The sequence below is a fragment of the Phycodurus eques genome, chromosome 8 (genome assembly GCF_024500275.1).
Source record: "Phycodurus eques isolate BA_2022a chromosome 8, UOR_Pequ_1.1, whole genome shotgun sequence".
In the NCBI taxonomy this organism is placed as follows: domain Eukaryota; kingdom Metazoa; phylum Chordata; class Actinopteri; order Syngnathiformes; family Syngnathidae; genus Phycodurus; species Phycodurus eques.
In genome coordinates this window covers 2,211,916-2,228,239 of record NC_084532.1, presented here as the reverse complement: position 1 = coordinate 2,228,239, position 16,324 = coordinate 2,211,916, and the positions used below count along the sequence as shown (strand labels likewise).

The window sequence follows — 16,324 nt, the reverse complement described above, 5'->3', positions numbered from 1 at the left end:
AAGATAGTGTTGTTCGTAGCTTTTCCTGATTCCGTCCACCAGCAACACACACGAGCGAATGCACACACAAACACATACACACACTTGTTCCCACCATCGTAATTTTGATGCGAAGAGGGAGAAAACTGTTTTGTTCCCAGTGACAAGTTTACGCAGATGTTTAACTAATAAAGCTGTGGGTGATTGATGGGGGGGAGAAGCACTTACGTAAATGTCAGCAGTGCAGCATTTTAAACCAGTGTTGCACCGCGTTAAACCAGCTCACGAGCAGTCCGGACTCCAGACGAAGTTGAAAGCACACACATTTCATTGTAAATATTATTTAAGATAAGTATTGTAAGTCCTTCAGTGAGTCAGCCCCAACCTCCATGACAATTTTTGACCACGCACTTCGGTATGAACAATTAACCCACAATGCCTTGCGCGCTTAACACGTCAGTAAATCTTACTGAGAACAGTTTGTTTGCGCGCTTAACACGTCAGTAAGTTTTACTGAGAACAGTTTGTTCTTAGTGAAAAAAAAGTAACAAAATCAAATACAGTTTTTACTAAGGAAAATAACAAAAATAGTGTGGCGACAGTGAAGCCATGCATTTATTTGCACTTTTATATTTACTGCGCCTTCACTGTGGATTATATGATAAAGATTGCCCTCCCAGTCATGTTCCTCAATACATTAGAAGCAGCAGTCTGCCTATTTGGTAAAATGTTACTAGACAGATGGGTGGTTACTTCAAGTCATCAGCAATAAATTACTTCTTGCAAGGAATCTTTGTTGACTCTAGTAACTATTATTGGTTTGATGTAATCTGAATACTTCCCGGTATACAGTAACGAGTTACATTGGTGGCCAACGTGTTACATTGTAAAGGTAATTTGTAATGCGCTACAATCATCACTGCTGATGACCATGGCCTCATGTTTGGAAGCTCTAATTTTCATCCCAGCCGCACACACTCATACTCGGCTGCGAACCGCTCCAGTGAGAGTTGAAGATCACGGCTTGATGAAACCGTCAGAAGCACATCTTCTGCAAAAAACAGAGACGCAATGCTGACATCACCAAACCGGACCATTTCAACACCTCGGCTGTACTTAGAAATTCTGTCCGTAAAAGTAATGAACAGAATCCGTGATAAAGGGCATCCTTGGTGGAGTCCAACCCTCACTGGAAACTCCTGGAGCACCCTCAACAGGAACCCCCCCGAATGACACGGTCAAACGCCTTCTCCCAGTCAACAAAGCACATATAGACTGGTTGGCAAACTCCCATGCACCCTCGAGGACCCTGCTAAGGGTGTAGAGCTGGGCCACTGTTCCATGAGCAGGACGAAAACCACATTGCTCTGCCTGAATCTGAGATTGGACTTCCAGATGGACCCTCCACTCCAGAATCCCTGAATAAACTTCACCAGGGAGGCTGAGGAGGCACTTTCCTCAATGTCTACCAGGGGCATAAAACTCCTCGGCTCTCTTGGATACACACACCCCTCCACCATGATAAGGTCGAGGAGGGGCTAAGGCATAGCTAAGAGGGAAAATTACACAAAAAAACAGCTTTAGCCCTTGTAAATTGGAGATAGACTTGGCAAGGCAGTTCTCAGATCATTTATATCTAAATATCAGTTACATGATATGGATGGATGGATGGATGAATGGATGGATGGATGGATATGACTATTCAGACAAACAAAATTCTGTGAGGGAGCTGAAAGGACTACGAGCACTACGAGCTATGCAATTAAAGCAACAGGAAAATACCAACAACATTCTGATGATTAGGAGGGGCAATGGGTGATTAACTATATCAAAAGAACATTTGGTTTTTGAAATGTTCTTTAAGGATCTTCAAACCTCTAACTGCACCGAGCACAGAGGAAGTGGAAACATTTTACTTAGAACTTTTATTACCAACAATCTCTGATGAACAAAAAAATAAATTGGATGCTCCAATAACATCCAACCATCCATTTTATTTTCCGCTTATCCTCATTAGCTTCGCAGGCTGCTGGAGTCTATCCCAGCTATCTTTGAGCGGGAGGTGGGGTACACCCTGAACCGGTCGCCAGCCAATCGCAGGGCACATAGAAACAAACAACTATTCACACTCACATTCACACCTACGGGCAATTTAGAGTCTTCAATCAACCGACCACACATGTTTTTGGGATGTGGGAGGAAACCGGAGTGCCCGGAGAAAACCCACCCAGGCACGGGGAGAACATCCAAACTCCACACAGGCGGGGCCAGGAATTGAACCCCACTCCTCAGAACTGAGGCAGATGGCTCCAATAACAGAGGAAGAAATTAGAACTATCAATCTCTCCATGAAAACAGCAAAATCACTAGGTTTGGATGGCTTCCTTGTTGAATATTACAAGAAAAATATTGATATTACGATTCCCATCTTACATACAGTAAGGTACAGTCTATCTGGACGCATTTGAAATAGGCTGTACTGATGATAATGATAATGGTGATGCTGTAATATCTCTTTTCCCTCAATAAAATATAAAGATTGTTCCAACCCTTCAAAGTTCAGACCCATAAGTCTCCTTGGGGTAGATTTTAAGATACACTGGCCTCACGCTTAGAGAAAATATGATCAGTTATCATAAATGGTGACCAAGTATGATTTATTAAAAATAGATCCTCATTAGATACCATGCGGAGACTTCTGCACCGCACTCATATGAATCGCTTTAACCCAGTAATTGTAGCGGCTTCACTCGACACCAAGAAGGCTTTTGATTGGGTGGAATGAGGATTTCTATATTACTTATTGTATTTTAAATATTACAGACAGACACACTGCCAAGTACCTAGCCAGATATGGATCCCAATAGATCATCATGTTAGCATTATAAAAAATGATGTCTTGATGTAATAACTTTTCTGAATTGGCCTTGATTTAGGATTCCCTAAGGCTCACGAAGAGTGAAGCTAATAGCATAACAACAGTACATTTGTGGAACTGTACCCAGTTTTGGCGAAGTTGGTCCAATAAGTCATCATCACAGCACTGAGCATCACATCATTCTTCGAAAAATTGCAGGGAAATAGCTCAGTTGGTCCAATCATTGGCAGGCCAAACACATAGGGGATCTCATCTCCATGAGAAGCGTCAGCCCACGGTGGCACCTAATGAGTAACGGAGTCAAACTACAGTAGGTTAGTGTTACAATTTTGTGATTGGTGTTTTTTTTTTTTAAGCATACAAAATAAAGATAGCAACACAGTCATTTTTATGTCAACAAGAATTAAATGTTACATAGTTTCAACTCCTAGATCTTGAAATGCCAACCAGAAGTCCTTGACAATATAATAACTGTCAGGAAAAATGTACTCATTGAAAAACTGGAATAGAAAGGTAACAGATACTTTTATCACAATACTGATGATTAATTTCACAGATTCTGATTCTGTTGTACCACAGGGAAACAAGGATGCCAGAGACCCACCTGTTCTGTTTGACAGTGATGATAGAACGCATAGAAGTAAGTAGGAGACCCAAAGCTAGAGTGCAGGTCTGCTGTGGCAACAGCAGGAGCCACCCACTGGTGATCAGTGAATAGGGCCATCAAGGTCTTCCTGCGTGTCTCTGGGTTGTGCCGATCAGCCCAATCTGTGTACATAAACTTGATGGTCTCTCTGAGTATGTCTTTACCCTCTGGATAGCCATAGAGGTCATCCACAAAGCTAGACACAGCGTAGTCGAAGTCATTTGCCTGAACACCATTTTCATTGTCCACGATCAGCTCCACAAATTTAAGACCCTCACCCTGATTCACTCCGAGCATAATATCATAGTTTAGGAATTCACCTGAAAATAAAACACAGAAAAACAGGTTGGTAAGCTACAAAAGTGGCAACATTTTTAACAATAAATTCAATCCATTCATCTCGTTCCACTTATCCAGTGTCACGTCACGGTGACAGCAGCCTAAGCAGGGAAGCCCTGGCATTCCTCTCGCCAGCCACTTTGTCCATCTGTTCCCAGATCAGGAGACATGAACTGGGTCCTCCCTGGGACATAGCGGCTCTACTCTAAGCCCATCCAGGATGACCAAGCTTCTCACCCTATCTCGATGTGAGAGCCAGGACACCCGACATATAAAACGTATTTCAGCCGCTTGTATCGGGAAGATTGTTAATGCAGTGGGGCACAAGCCAGTGCAAACTGGAGGCCAGTACCAAGCCCGGATAAATGCAGAGGGAAGGGCATCTGGCTTAAAACTTTGCCAAACAAATATGAGCGTTCATCCAAAGAATTCCATACCGGATCGGTCGTGGCCCGGGTTAACAAAGTCCGCCACCGGCACCGTCAACTTGCAGGGCACCGTTGGAAATTAAGCTACTGTGGGTCGAAGTCGAAGAAGAGGTGGAAAGCGGGTTCTTCGGGAGAAAGAGAAGAGGAAAGCACAAAGCCTAGAACTGAATGTGGGGACTTTGAATGTTGGGACTATGACAGGAAAAGCTCGGGAGTTGGTTTACATGATGATTCGGAGAAAGGTTGATATATTGTGTGTCAAGGAGACCCGGTGGAAAGGCAATAAGGCAACAAGTTTAGGGGCAGAGTTTAAATTATTTTACCATGGTGGAGATGGGAAGAGTCAGGGTTATTTTAAAAGAAGAGTTGGCTAAGAATGTCTTGGAGGTGAAAAGAGTATCAGATCGAGTGATGAGGCTGAAACTTGAAATTGAGGGTGTTATGTATAATGTGATTAGTGGCTATGCTTCACAGGTAGGATGTGACCTAGAGGTGAAAGAGAAATTCTGGAAGGAGCTAGACGAAGTAGTTCTGAGCATCCCAGATAGAGAGAGAGAGTCGTGATTGGTGCAGATTGTAATGGACATGTTGGTGAAAGAAATAGGGGTGATGAAGAAGTGATGGGTAAGTACGCCATCCAGGAAAGGAACTTAGAGGGACAGATGGTGGTAGACTTTGCAAAAAGGATGCAAATGGCTGTAGTGAACACTTTTTTCCAGAAGAGGCACGAACATAGGGTGACCTACAAGAGCGGAGGTAGAAGCATGCAGGTGGATTACATCTTGTGCAGACGATGTAATCTGAAGGAGGTTACCAACTGTAAGGTAGTGGTAGGGGAGAGTGTGGCAAGACAGCACAGGATGGTGGTGTGTAAGATGACTCTGGTGGTGGGGAGGAAGATTAGGAAGACAAAGACAGAGCAGAGAACCATGTGGTGGAAGCTGAGACAGGACGAGTGTTGTGCAGCATTTCGGGAAGAGCTGAGACAAGCTCTCGATGGACAGGAGGAGCTTCCAGAAGACTGGACCACTACAGCCTAGGTGATCAGAGAGGCAGGCAAGAGAGTACTTGGTGTATCTTCTGGCAGGAAAGGAGAGAAGGAGACTTGGTGGTGGAACCTCACAGTACAGGAAATCACACAAGGAAAAAGGTTAGCTAAGAAGTGGGACACTGAGAGGACCGAGGAGAGGCGAAAGGAATACATTGAGATGCGACACAGGGCAAAGTTGGAGGTGGCAAAGGCCAAACAAGAGGCATATGATGACACGTATGGCAGGTTGGACACTAAAGAAGAAGAAAAGAATCTATACAGGCTGGCCAGACAGAGGGATAGAGATGGAAATATGTTGACTGGTGCCAGCAGTGTGCTCGCGAGATGGAAAGAATACTTCGAGGAGTTGATGAATGAAAATGAGAGAGAAAGGAGAGTAGAAGAGGCAAGTGTGGTGGACCAGGAAGTGGCAATGATTAGTAAGGGAGAAGTTAGAAAGGCAGTAAAGAGAATGAAAAATGGAAAGGCAGTTGGTCCTGATGACATTCCTGTGGAGGTATGGAAGCATCTAGGAGAGGTGGTTGTGGAGATTTTGACCAGTTTGTTCAATTGAATTCTAGCGCGTGAGAAGATGCCTGAGGAATGGAGGAAAAGTGTGCTGGTGCCCATTTTTAAGAACAACGGTGATGTGCAGAGCTGTGGGAACTATAGAGGAATAAAGTTGATGAGCCATATAATGAAGTTATGGAAAAGAGTAGTGGAGGCTAGATTCAGGACAGAAGTGAGTATTTACGAGCAACAGTATGGTTTCATGCCTAGAAGGAGTACCACAGATGCATTATTTACCTTGAGGATGTTGATGGAAAAGTACAGAGAAGGTCAGACGGAGCTACATTGTGTCTTTGTAGATCTAGAGAAAGCCTATGACAAAGTACCCAGAGAGGAACTGTGGTACTGCATGCAGAAGTCTGGAGTGGCAGAGAAGTATGTTAAAATAATACATGACATGTACGATGGCAGCAGAACAGTGGTGAGGTGTGCTGTAGGTGTGACAGACAAATTTAAGGTGGACGTGGGACTGCATCAGGGATCAGCCCTGAGCCCCTTCCTGTTTGCAGTGGTGATGGATAGGCTGATAGATGAGGTTAGACTGGAATCCCCGTGGACCATGATATTTGCAGATGACATTGTGATCTGCAGTGAAAGCAGGGAGCAGGTGGAGGAACAGTTAGAAAGATGGAGGCATGCACTGGAAAGCAGAGGAATGAAGATTAGCTGAAGTAAGACAGAATATATGTGCATGAATGAGATGGGTGGTGGGGGAAGTGTGAGGCTACAGGGAGAAAAGATAGCAAGGGTGGAGGACCTTAGATACTTGGGGTCAACCGTCCAGAGCAATGGTGAGTGTGGTCAGGAAGTGAAGAAACGGGTCTAAGCAGGTTGGAATGGTGGAGGAAGGTGTCAGGTGTGTTATGTGACAGAAGAGTCTCTGCTAGGATGAAGGGCAAAGTTTATAAAACAGTGGTGAGACCAGCTAATCCGTATTAGAGACAGTGGCACTGAAGAGACAACAGGAAGCAGAGCTGGAGGTGGTTGAAGTGAAGATCTTGAGGTTCGCTCTCGGAGTGACCAGGTTAAAATTTGAAATGAGCTCATCAGAGGGACAGCCAAGATTCGATGTTTCGGAGACAAAGTTAGAGAGCGCAGACTTCGATGGTTTGGACACATCCAGAGGAGAAATAGTGAGTATATTGGTAGAAGGATGATGAGGTTGGAGCTGCCAGGCAAGAGCGCTAGAGGAAAACCAAAGAGAAGGTTGATGGATGTCGTGAGGGAAGACATGAGCGCAGTTGGTGTTCGAGAGGAGGATGCAGGAGATAGGCTTACATGAAAAAGGATGACACGCTGTGGCGACCCCTAAAGGGAGAAGCCGAAAGGAAAAGAAGAAGTATCTGGAACATTGTTCTTTCGATCACTACCCACCCGATATGACCATAGGTGAGGGTGGGAACGTAGACTGACTAGTAAATAGAGAGCTCTGTCTTTCAGCACAGCTCCCTCGTCAACACGACAGACCAATGCAAAGTCGGCATCACTGCAGACGCTGCACAGATCCATCTGTTGATCTCCTGTGACATTCTTCTGAAGACATACAAACAAAAAACCATTCGCACTCAAATCCACACCTACGGGCAATTTAGAGTTGTCAATTAACCTACCACGCATGTTTTTTTGGGATGTGGGAGGAAACCGGGGTGCCCGGAGAAAACCCACGCAGGCACGGGGAGAACATGCAAACTCCACACAGGCGGGCCCGGGGATTGAACCCCGGTCCTCAGAACTGTGAGGCAGACGCTCTAACCTGTCATTCACCGTGCCGCCCTGAATGTCATGAACAAAATTTGTGACAAAGGGCAGCCTTGGCAGAGTTCAAACCCCACAGCAAACAAATCCGATTTACTGACAGCAATACCGGCCAAATTCTCACACTAGACGTACAGGAAGGGAACGGTCCATATCAGGGGTTCCAGTTTACCACAATCCTGGAGCACACCGCACAGAACTCACTGGGGGATAGTCAAACGCCCTTTTCAAGTCTACAAATGACATGTACCCCGGTTGGGTGAACTCCCATGCACTCCAGGACCATGCAGGACCCTGCTGAGGTTGTAAAACTAGTCCACTGGACCATCTTCCTCTTCGTTTCCTTTCGGCTTGTCTTGTTATGGGTCGCCACAGCGTGTCATCCTTTTCCATGTAAGCCTATCTCCTACATCCTCACCTCTAACACCAAATGCCCTCATGTCTTCCCTCGCTACATATATCAATCTTCTCTTTGGTCTTCCTTGAGCTTTCTTGTCTGGCAGCTCTACTCTCATCATCCTTCTACCAATATACTCACTATCTCTCCTCTGGATGTTTCCAAATCATCGAATTCCAAATTTGTCTCCAAAACATCTAACCTAAGCTGTCCAACTGATGAGCTCATTTCTAATCCTATCCAACATGGTGAGTCCGAGAGAGAAATTCAACATCTTAATTTCCGCCACCTCCAATTCTGCTTCCTGTTATCTCTTCAGTGCCACTGTCTCTAATCTGTAAACCATGGCTGACTTCACCACTGTCTTATAAACTTTGCCCTTTATCCTAGCCGAGACTCTTCTGTCACATAATACACCTGACACCTTCCTCCACCCATTCCAACCTCCTTGGACCCGTTTCGTCACTTCCTTAACACACTCCCCATTGCTCTGGACTGTTTACGCTAAGTATTTGAAGTACTCCACTCTTGCTATCTCTTCTCCCTGTAGCCTCACTCTTCCCCTCCACCCCTCTCATTCATGCACATATATTTTGTCTTACTTCGGCTTCATTCCTCTCCTTTCCAGTGCATGCCTCCACCTTTCTGTTCCTCCACCTGCTCCCTGCTTTCACTGCAGACCCAATGTCATCTTCTCACATCATGGTTCATCATGGGCACAGTGCCACCGCCACCTTACACTCCTGCGTGACACCTACAACACACCTCATCGCTGTTCTGCTGCCCTCATACATGTCCTTTACTAGTCAAGCATACTTCCCTGCCACTATAGACTTCAGCATGCAGTACCACAGGTCCTCTCTCGGTAGTCTGTCAATGGCTTTCTCAAGATCTAACAATGTAGCTCATTCTGACCTTCTCTGGACTTCTCCATCAACACCCTCAAGCCAAATAAAGCATCTATGGTACTCTTCCTAGGCATGAAACCATTGCTCGCAAATACTTCTGTTCTGAGTCTGGCCTCCAATACCTTTCCCCATAACTTTATTGTGTGACTCATCAACTTTATACCTCTATAGTTCCCATAGCTCTGCACATCACCCTTGTTCTTAAAAATAGGAACCAGCACACCTTTCCTCCATTCCTCAGGCATCTTCTCGCCCGCTTTAATTCTGTTGAACAAGCTGGTCAAAAACTCCACAGCCACCTCTCCGTGATGCTTCCATACCTCCACAGGAATGTCATCAGGACCAACTGCCTTTCCATTTTTTATCCTTTTTAATGCCTTTCGAACGTCCCCCTTAGTAGTCATTGCTACTTCCTGGTCCACCACACTTGCCTCTTCTACTCTTCCTTCTCTCTCATTTTCCTCATTCATCAACTCCTCAAGGTTTGCTTTCCATCTATCCAGCAAACTACTGATACCGGTCAACACATTTCCATCTCAATCCTTAATCACCCTAAACTACAGCAGATCCTTGCCATCTCTAGCCCTCTGTCTGGCCTGTAGATCTTTTTCTCCTTCTTTCGTGTCCAACCTGGCATACAGGTCATCATATGACTCTTGTTTGGCCTTTTGCACCTCTACCTTTGCCCTATGTCGCATCTCCATGGATTCCTTTCTCCTCTCCTCAATCCTCTCAGTGTCCCACTTCTTCTTAGCTAACCTCATTCCTTATGATTTCCTGTATTCTGAGGTTCCACCACTAAGTGTCCTTCTCCCCTTTCCTACCAGAAGATACACCAAGTACTCTCCTGTTTCTCTCTCTAATCACCTTGGCTGTAGTGGTCCATTCTTCTGGAAGCTCCTCCTGTCCACCGAGAGCCTGTCTCACCTTTTCTCGAAAATCCGCACAACACTCTTCCTTTCTCAGCTTCAACCACATGGTTCTCTGCTCTGCCTTTGTCCTCTTAATCTTCCTCCCCACCACCAGAGTCATCTTACATGCCACCATCCTATGATCTCCAGCCAGACTCTCCCCTACCACTACCTTACAGTCAATAGCCTCCTTCGGATTACATCGTCTGCACAAGATGTAACCCACCTGCATGCGTCTACCTCTGGTCTTCTAGGTCCCCCAATGTTCCTGCCTCTTCTGGAAGAAAGTCTTCACTCCAGTGATTTCCATCCTTTTTGCAAAGCCGACCACCATTTGTTCTTCCAAGTTCCTTTCTTGGATGCCGTACTTACCCATCACTTCTTCATCACCCCTGTTTCCTTCACCAACATGTCCCTTTCAATCTGCACCAATCATGACTCTTTCTCTGTCTGGGATGTTCAGAAATACTTCGTCTTGCTAGAGAAATCTCTTTTACCTCTAGGTCACATCCTATCTGTGGGGCATAGCCACTAATCACATTATACATAACACCCTCAATTTCAAGTTTCAGCCTCATCACTCGATCTGTAACTCTTTTCATCTCCAAGACATTCTTAGCTAACGCTTCCTTTAAAATAACCTCTACTTAATTTCTCTTCACATCTACACCATGGTAAAATAATTTGAACCCTGCCCCTAAACCTCTAGCCTTACTGGCTTTCCACCTGCTCTCCTGGACACAAAATATATCAACCTTTCTCCTCATGTCTCATGTTTCTCCTCATTTCTCATCATGTCAACGAACTCCCAAGCTTTTCCCATCATAGTCCCAATATTAAAAGTCCCCACAATCAGTTTTAGGCTCTGGGCTGTCCTCTTGACTTTCTGCCTCGGAACCTGCTTTCTACCTCTCCTTCACCTTCGACCCACAGTAGCTGAATTTCCACCGATACCCTGTAGGTTAATGGCACCGGTGGCGGACGTTGTTAACCTGGGCCACGACCAATCCAGTATGGAATTCTTTGGATGCATATTTGTTTGGCAAAGTTTTAAGCCAAATGCCCTTCCTGATGCAACCCTCTACATGTATCAAGGTTTTATCAAGGCCTACAGTTTGCACTGAACAAAAAACCCACTGCTTCCCCTGATTTCTGAGGTTGACTCTTTCAACAGACCATCCACTCCTGGGGCCTCATTTATCACAGAGTGCGTAGAGCAGGTAATAAATTTGTTATGCAGGCACAAGAAAATCCATATTAAGTAAACTTGCGGACACCTGTCGCACTCAAATCAGTATGCAATGTGTGCTGACAAATCTCACTTGTTCTAAACTGCCGAGATCGCGAACGCTGAGCCTTATTGCATTGTGAAATTCCTCCAACTGGCCATATATGGGAGCAACAATCCTTTCAAGGACACGGGGATTTGATCCCTCCGAAAAAGGGCAGAAAATTTTTTTAGTAATTTGAAACCAAAATGTGAATGTAACCAATCTGTCACTTAACTTTGAGTTACAGAAACAAAGCAAAAAAATACTGTTTGCAACAATTAATGCATGGGTCAAATTCAACCGCTGCTGTTAATTCTATCGATCACAGAGAAGATCAGTCTCAGAAATAAAAATAAATGGTTTCACATGGAAATAAAAATAAATGGTTTCCCGTAAAAATCAACACCACAAAACGTGTCACGGCCCACAGACAAGAATTATCTTCAATTAACGGGGAAGACGCACAATTATGGATACTCGTATTGCTAGCATTACTGGAGACATATTATACTGTACAATGTGTGGAGCATTCTCAACCACAGCTCCCAATGAAGAACGCATGCATCCACGGCGCTTTTCTGTAGCATGAATAAATGAATGAATTTTGTGTTCCTCCTCCATCTGTGATCGCAGATTATTTGTGCATCGATTGAATGAAAACCTTTCCCGTTTACGCAGCTGAATTCTTTATGTGATGGTAATTCACTTGAAATGTGGGTACAATCTATGGCTCCAATACGTTTGGGAGACCTTTGTTTAATCTCATTTTATTGATGTCTGTAAAGCAACTCGATGTAATTGCGGCCAGGGAAATAATTGCACATCGGTATGATTCATCTTATTGTCAATTGCAAAATGCCACATCTGTGCAATCTCACATTAAAATGTCCCTGTGGCCACAAGTCTCAGTGATGACAGCAGCTGGATGTCCACTCAGATGACTTTGGTGACCCTCTTAGTCAGTTCTATTTGTTGTTTTACTGTTTGACCACAAGGTTTTCTGTGTACGCATTCTCAGAGCTTGGTGTAGATTTACGCATGTCCCCTCACATACGTCCAAATTGATAAATCCAATATTTTGCGTGGAAATGCTCGTACGCATGCTTTGTGCACACTTCGGAGGCCCCAGAATCGTTGAATAGACCTTACCAGGAAAGATTAAGAGTGTGACCCCTGTAGTTGGAAGACATCCTTTAGTCCCGCCTCTTAAAAAGGGGGATCACCAACCCCAGTCTGCCATTCCAGAGGCACTCTCCAATATTTATGCAATTTTGCAGAGGCTAGTCAACTAAGACCGCCCCACAATATCCAGAGCCTTTGAGGGCCTCCTGGCATGTATCTTCCACCCCCGGGGCCCTGCCACCAAAGAACTTTTTAGCCACCTCGGTGACCTCAACCTCACCGAAAGGAGAGCCCTCCTCAGACTCTCCTATACTCTGCTTCCTCATTGGAAGGCGTGTAGGTGCAATTAAGGAGGTCTTTGAAGTAATCTTCCCAATGACCCACAACGTCCCTTATCCAAGTCAGCAGTGCCCCATCCCAATATAGAGAGTGATGATGGTGCACTGCTTCCCCCTCCCGGGGCCACCACATGGTGGACCAGAATTTCCTCGAAGCCATTTGGATATCGTTCTTGATGGCCTCACTGAATTCCTCCCAAGCCCAAGTTTTTTTCTCAGCAACCATTGAAACCACACAACCGCCCCTGACAGAGGTGGTGAACCCGTGGGAAGGGGGACACCCATTGCCTCTTTGGGACCACCAGGGGCTCGCCATCAAGCCCCACATACAGGCTTGGCCCAAAAGGGGGGACCCAGTGACCCGTATCCGGGTGAGGAAAAAATTGTTCCAGACATTTTCTTCGTCATAGCGGCTTCTGAGCCATGCTTTGTCTGGCCCCTCACTTAGGGCCTGTTTGCCCTGGGTGACAGAAACTGCTCCACTATGGCAAGATGAAGGCTCATGGAGGAGTAAGAATATATTCTACTAAAAAAATTGGTATAATTTGACTACTTCAACTGGGTAAATCAAGTACTAGGGACAATATTGAGCGAAGACTGAATAATCAACCAAATAGTCAAGTCTAAAATGTGTTGTACCTTGCTCCATGAGTATCTGCGGGTCATCAGGGATTACATCGCCATCAATAACAGGTCCAAAGGCAATGTGGTACCGTGCTGGCTGTATGTCTTGATCCACCAACTCTTTGTAATGTTTTCTCTGAAGACACGCCACGAGCTCGACTGTGTCCTCAAGATTACAGCCAACTTTGCGGGCCAGGGTTCTAGCATACTTAGCTGGCTGGAAGCTAACAGCCCAGCTTGACAGCGCTGTGCCACTCTGGGTGATGGCCCTTTGAAACAGGCCTAAAAATATTTGAAGCACAGAAAGAAAAGAGGGGGAAGGGGGCAATTATTTTTTATACAGTTTTAAAAATGGCAATAATGTGAGATAAATAACAACAGAACTTATTGGCCACATCAAAAAGAATAGTAAATACTTACCTGCGTTGGAAAGAGCATTGTGTTTTACATTTAGTAATGACAAAATAAAGTATGAATAGATCTCAACAGGACAAAATATAACACCAATACCATACTCGGTAAGGATTGAAATGAGTTTGGGATTTGATGTATTAAGACTCAAGAGACTATTTCTCAATATTCACAGAATGGTTTTCGAGTCAGGTGATTTGCACGTACTGTACCTCCCTGCCACACACGCACAACCGCACGCACGCACGCACGCACACACACGATGATGATTGGCTGCACGTTTTTTTAGCAGCGTATTTCAGCATTCTTTAGTTGTGTAATTTGCATCATTGCGAACTCAACAAAGATACAGTATGTAACAGTCAACACCCATGTCCGCCATTATACAATATAAGGCATCGTTTTAAAGTTGTGTAAATTGCGTCTTTGTGACATAAAAAGATAGTGTAAATCCAACTTCACTGTTGCACATTCAAGAAACACAAGAAAATCAATCCACAAATGATGCCTTCACTTACAAGTCAGAAACATCAATACCAGACAATAAACATGAAATCTAAAGTATGTGAGGTGCCTGTGAACGGATGGAAATTTAGGAACAACTCGTTTCATGAACAGTACAACCATAATAATTCCTGAATATGATCACTTCATACTGCCATGCAGGATTTAATGGGGCCCCTAAATTCAAGTTAATGCCTTCATTAAAAACACAATTAAACTGTTCCAATTTATGTACTGAGTCGTAATTTGAATTATTGTATATGTTGAAAGCAGCTACACAGTTAAAATCTATAATCCCATGTATCAAGTTAATTAACTGTCAGAATAAAAGTATATAAATTATCTCATGTTTACTCTAATCCTATTTCAAAGCATGCATTTAGCAGAATAATGTTGATTGAGTATAATGTTAATTGTATCATGTAAATTGAAGTTGTCTGTGAGTCTGTATACACGTTGCTGCTATGTGCTCCCCCAACTTTATAGCAGCAACAGCTGTGTAACTAGGAACCGCCCTAAGAAAATAAAAAGAGAGGGATCGACAGAGTGAGTTCAGAGCAGTAGGAGTTTGTAACTGCGAACAACTCTAATCATTCTCCTCACAAGTAAAAGAACCATCTCTTGTCTTCCTTCCTTGTTTATTGTTTATTAAATGTTCTAGGTTGTTTGAACCTGACATTAACCTGATGCATGTTTCGATTATTAAAAAAAAAAAAAAAAAGTCAAATCTTCTTCACTTTTTAATGTTTGCTTCAGCATTTACGTTTGTTTTACTTTTTTATTTATATTTTTTAACTTGTCCTTAACTTGTCCCCATGCAGAATGGTGGATCTATGTGCCTTTTGTGCTGGAACACTTTTGCTATGCCACAGGGGAGTTTGAAATACTCCCTCTGCTTATTTTTTTATTATTCTGATGTTTATTGACAATGCAGCCAAACAGAAAAGGGTTTTAGGGGACCTACAGAGGGACAGAACAGACAAGGGGAAAAGGGGTGCGAACCACAGCAGAAGAATAGTTAGTTTAGATCAGACATGCCCAAAGTCGGGCCCCCGGGCCAAATCCGGCCCGTGTTCATATTTCCACTGGCCCGAAGCCTCTGTCATAAAACCAATAATATGCGGCCCGGCAGTGCAAAATAAAATACACGCGGAAAATGCACGCGCAATTTTATATTTCACCACAGGATGGCAGTAAACTTGTGGCTGAACTCTCGCAGGGCCGTTTTGCCGCATGATCTGTTTTTTGCCCATTTCTAAAATGGCAACTGGAAGTAAGAAAAGGAAAGTTGATAGCGAGGGCCGACGTTTCCAGGACAAATGGAAGTCTGAATATTTTTTCACTGAGTTTCGAAACAACTGCGTCTGCCTAATTTGCCAAGAGACTGTGGCTGTGTTCAAGGAGTTCAATATAAAGAGGCACGACCAGACGGAACATGCTAATTACGACAAGCTAACTGGGAACGAACGCAGTGAAAAATTGAAGCAACTGGAAGCTGGTTTAACGGCACAGCAACACTTTTTCACAAGAGCCAGTGAGTCGAATGAAAATAAAACAAAGGCAAGCTATGAGGTGGCAACGCTGATTGCCAAGCACTGCAAACCTTTTACCGAGGGTGAATTTATTCAAGACTGTGTGATGAAAATGGTGGAGAACATTTGTCCTGAGAAAAAGCAACAGTTCGCCAATGTTTTCCTGGCTCGTAGCACTGTGTCACGAAGAGGCGAAGAAGTTTCTTCTGATATTAAGAGACAGTTGGACGCAAAAGGAGTGGAGTTTGAATTTTTTTCGTGAGCCTGTGACGAAAGCACGGATGCATCCGACAGCGCTCTGTTACTGATTTTTTTTAGAGGAGTGGACAGTGAAATGAACATGCGTGAAGAGCTACTTGACCTCCAGAGCCTTCAGGACCAAACAAGAGGGAAAGATTTATTTGCTTCTGTTTGTTCCGCCGTACATGACATAAAATTAAAGTGGAATAAAATCACGGGGATTATTTCGGATGGCGCACCTGCCATGGTTGGCGAGCACAGTGGATTTTCAACCCGAGTGTGTAACAAAGAAAGCGAAGAAGGAGGTAAAGCTATAAAACTCCATTGTATTATTCACCAAAAAGTTCTATGTGCCAAACTGTTTCCGTGGATCTCAGTGACGTTCCAGCCCACCTGCAGTTGGAGCTCATTAACCTTCAGTGTGACACAGATTGTCGCAGC

At 44.2% G+C, this 16,324-nt stretch overlaps 1 protein-coding gene across 6 annotated transcripts in view; it reads right to left on the bottom strand.

Moving 5' to 3' along the window:
- nlgn1 (neuroligin 1) overlaps positions 1–16,324 on the bottom strand; it is a 288,192-nt gene that overhangs the window by 72,785 nt on the left and 199,083 nt on the right. For 5 of the 6 annotated variants that reach the window (XM_061683182.1, XM_061683181.1, XM_061683185.1 and 2 more), the window contains 3 exons: positions 13,212–13,478; positions 3,462–3,823; positions 2,981–3,141 (listed from right to left, as the gene is read on the bottom strand). In XM_061683182.1, the coding sequence (XP_061539166.1) occupies positions 2,981–3,141; positions 3,462–3,823; positions 13,212–13,478 (790 nt within the window). The remainder of the gene's footprint in view (positions 1–2,980; positions 3,142–3,461; positions 3,824–13,211; positions 13,479–16,324) is intronic. The other variant, XM_061683184.1, reaches the window with a different exon arrangement.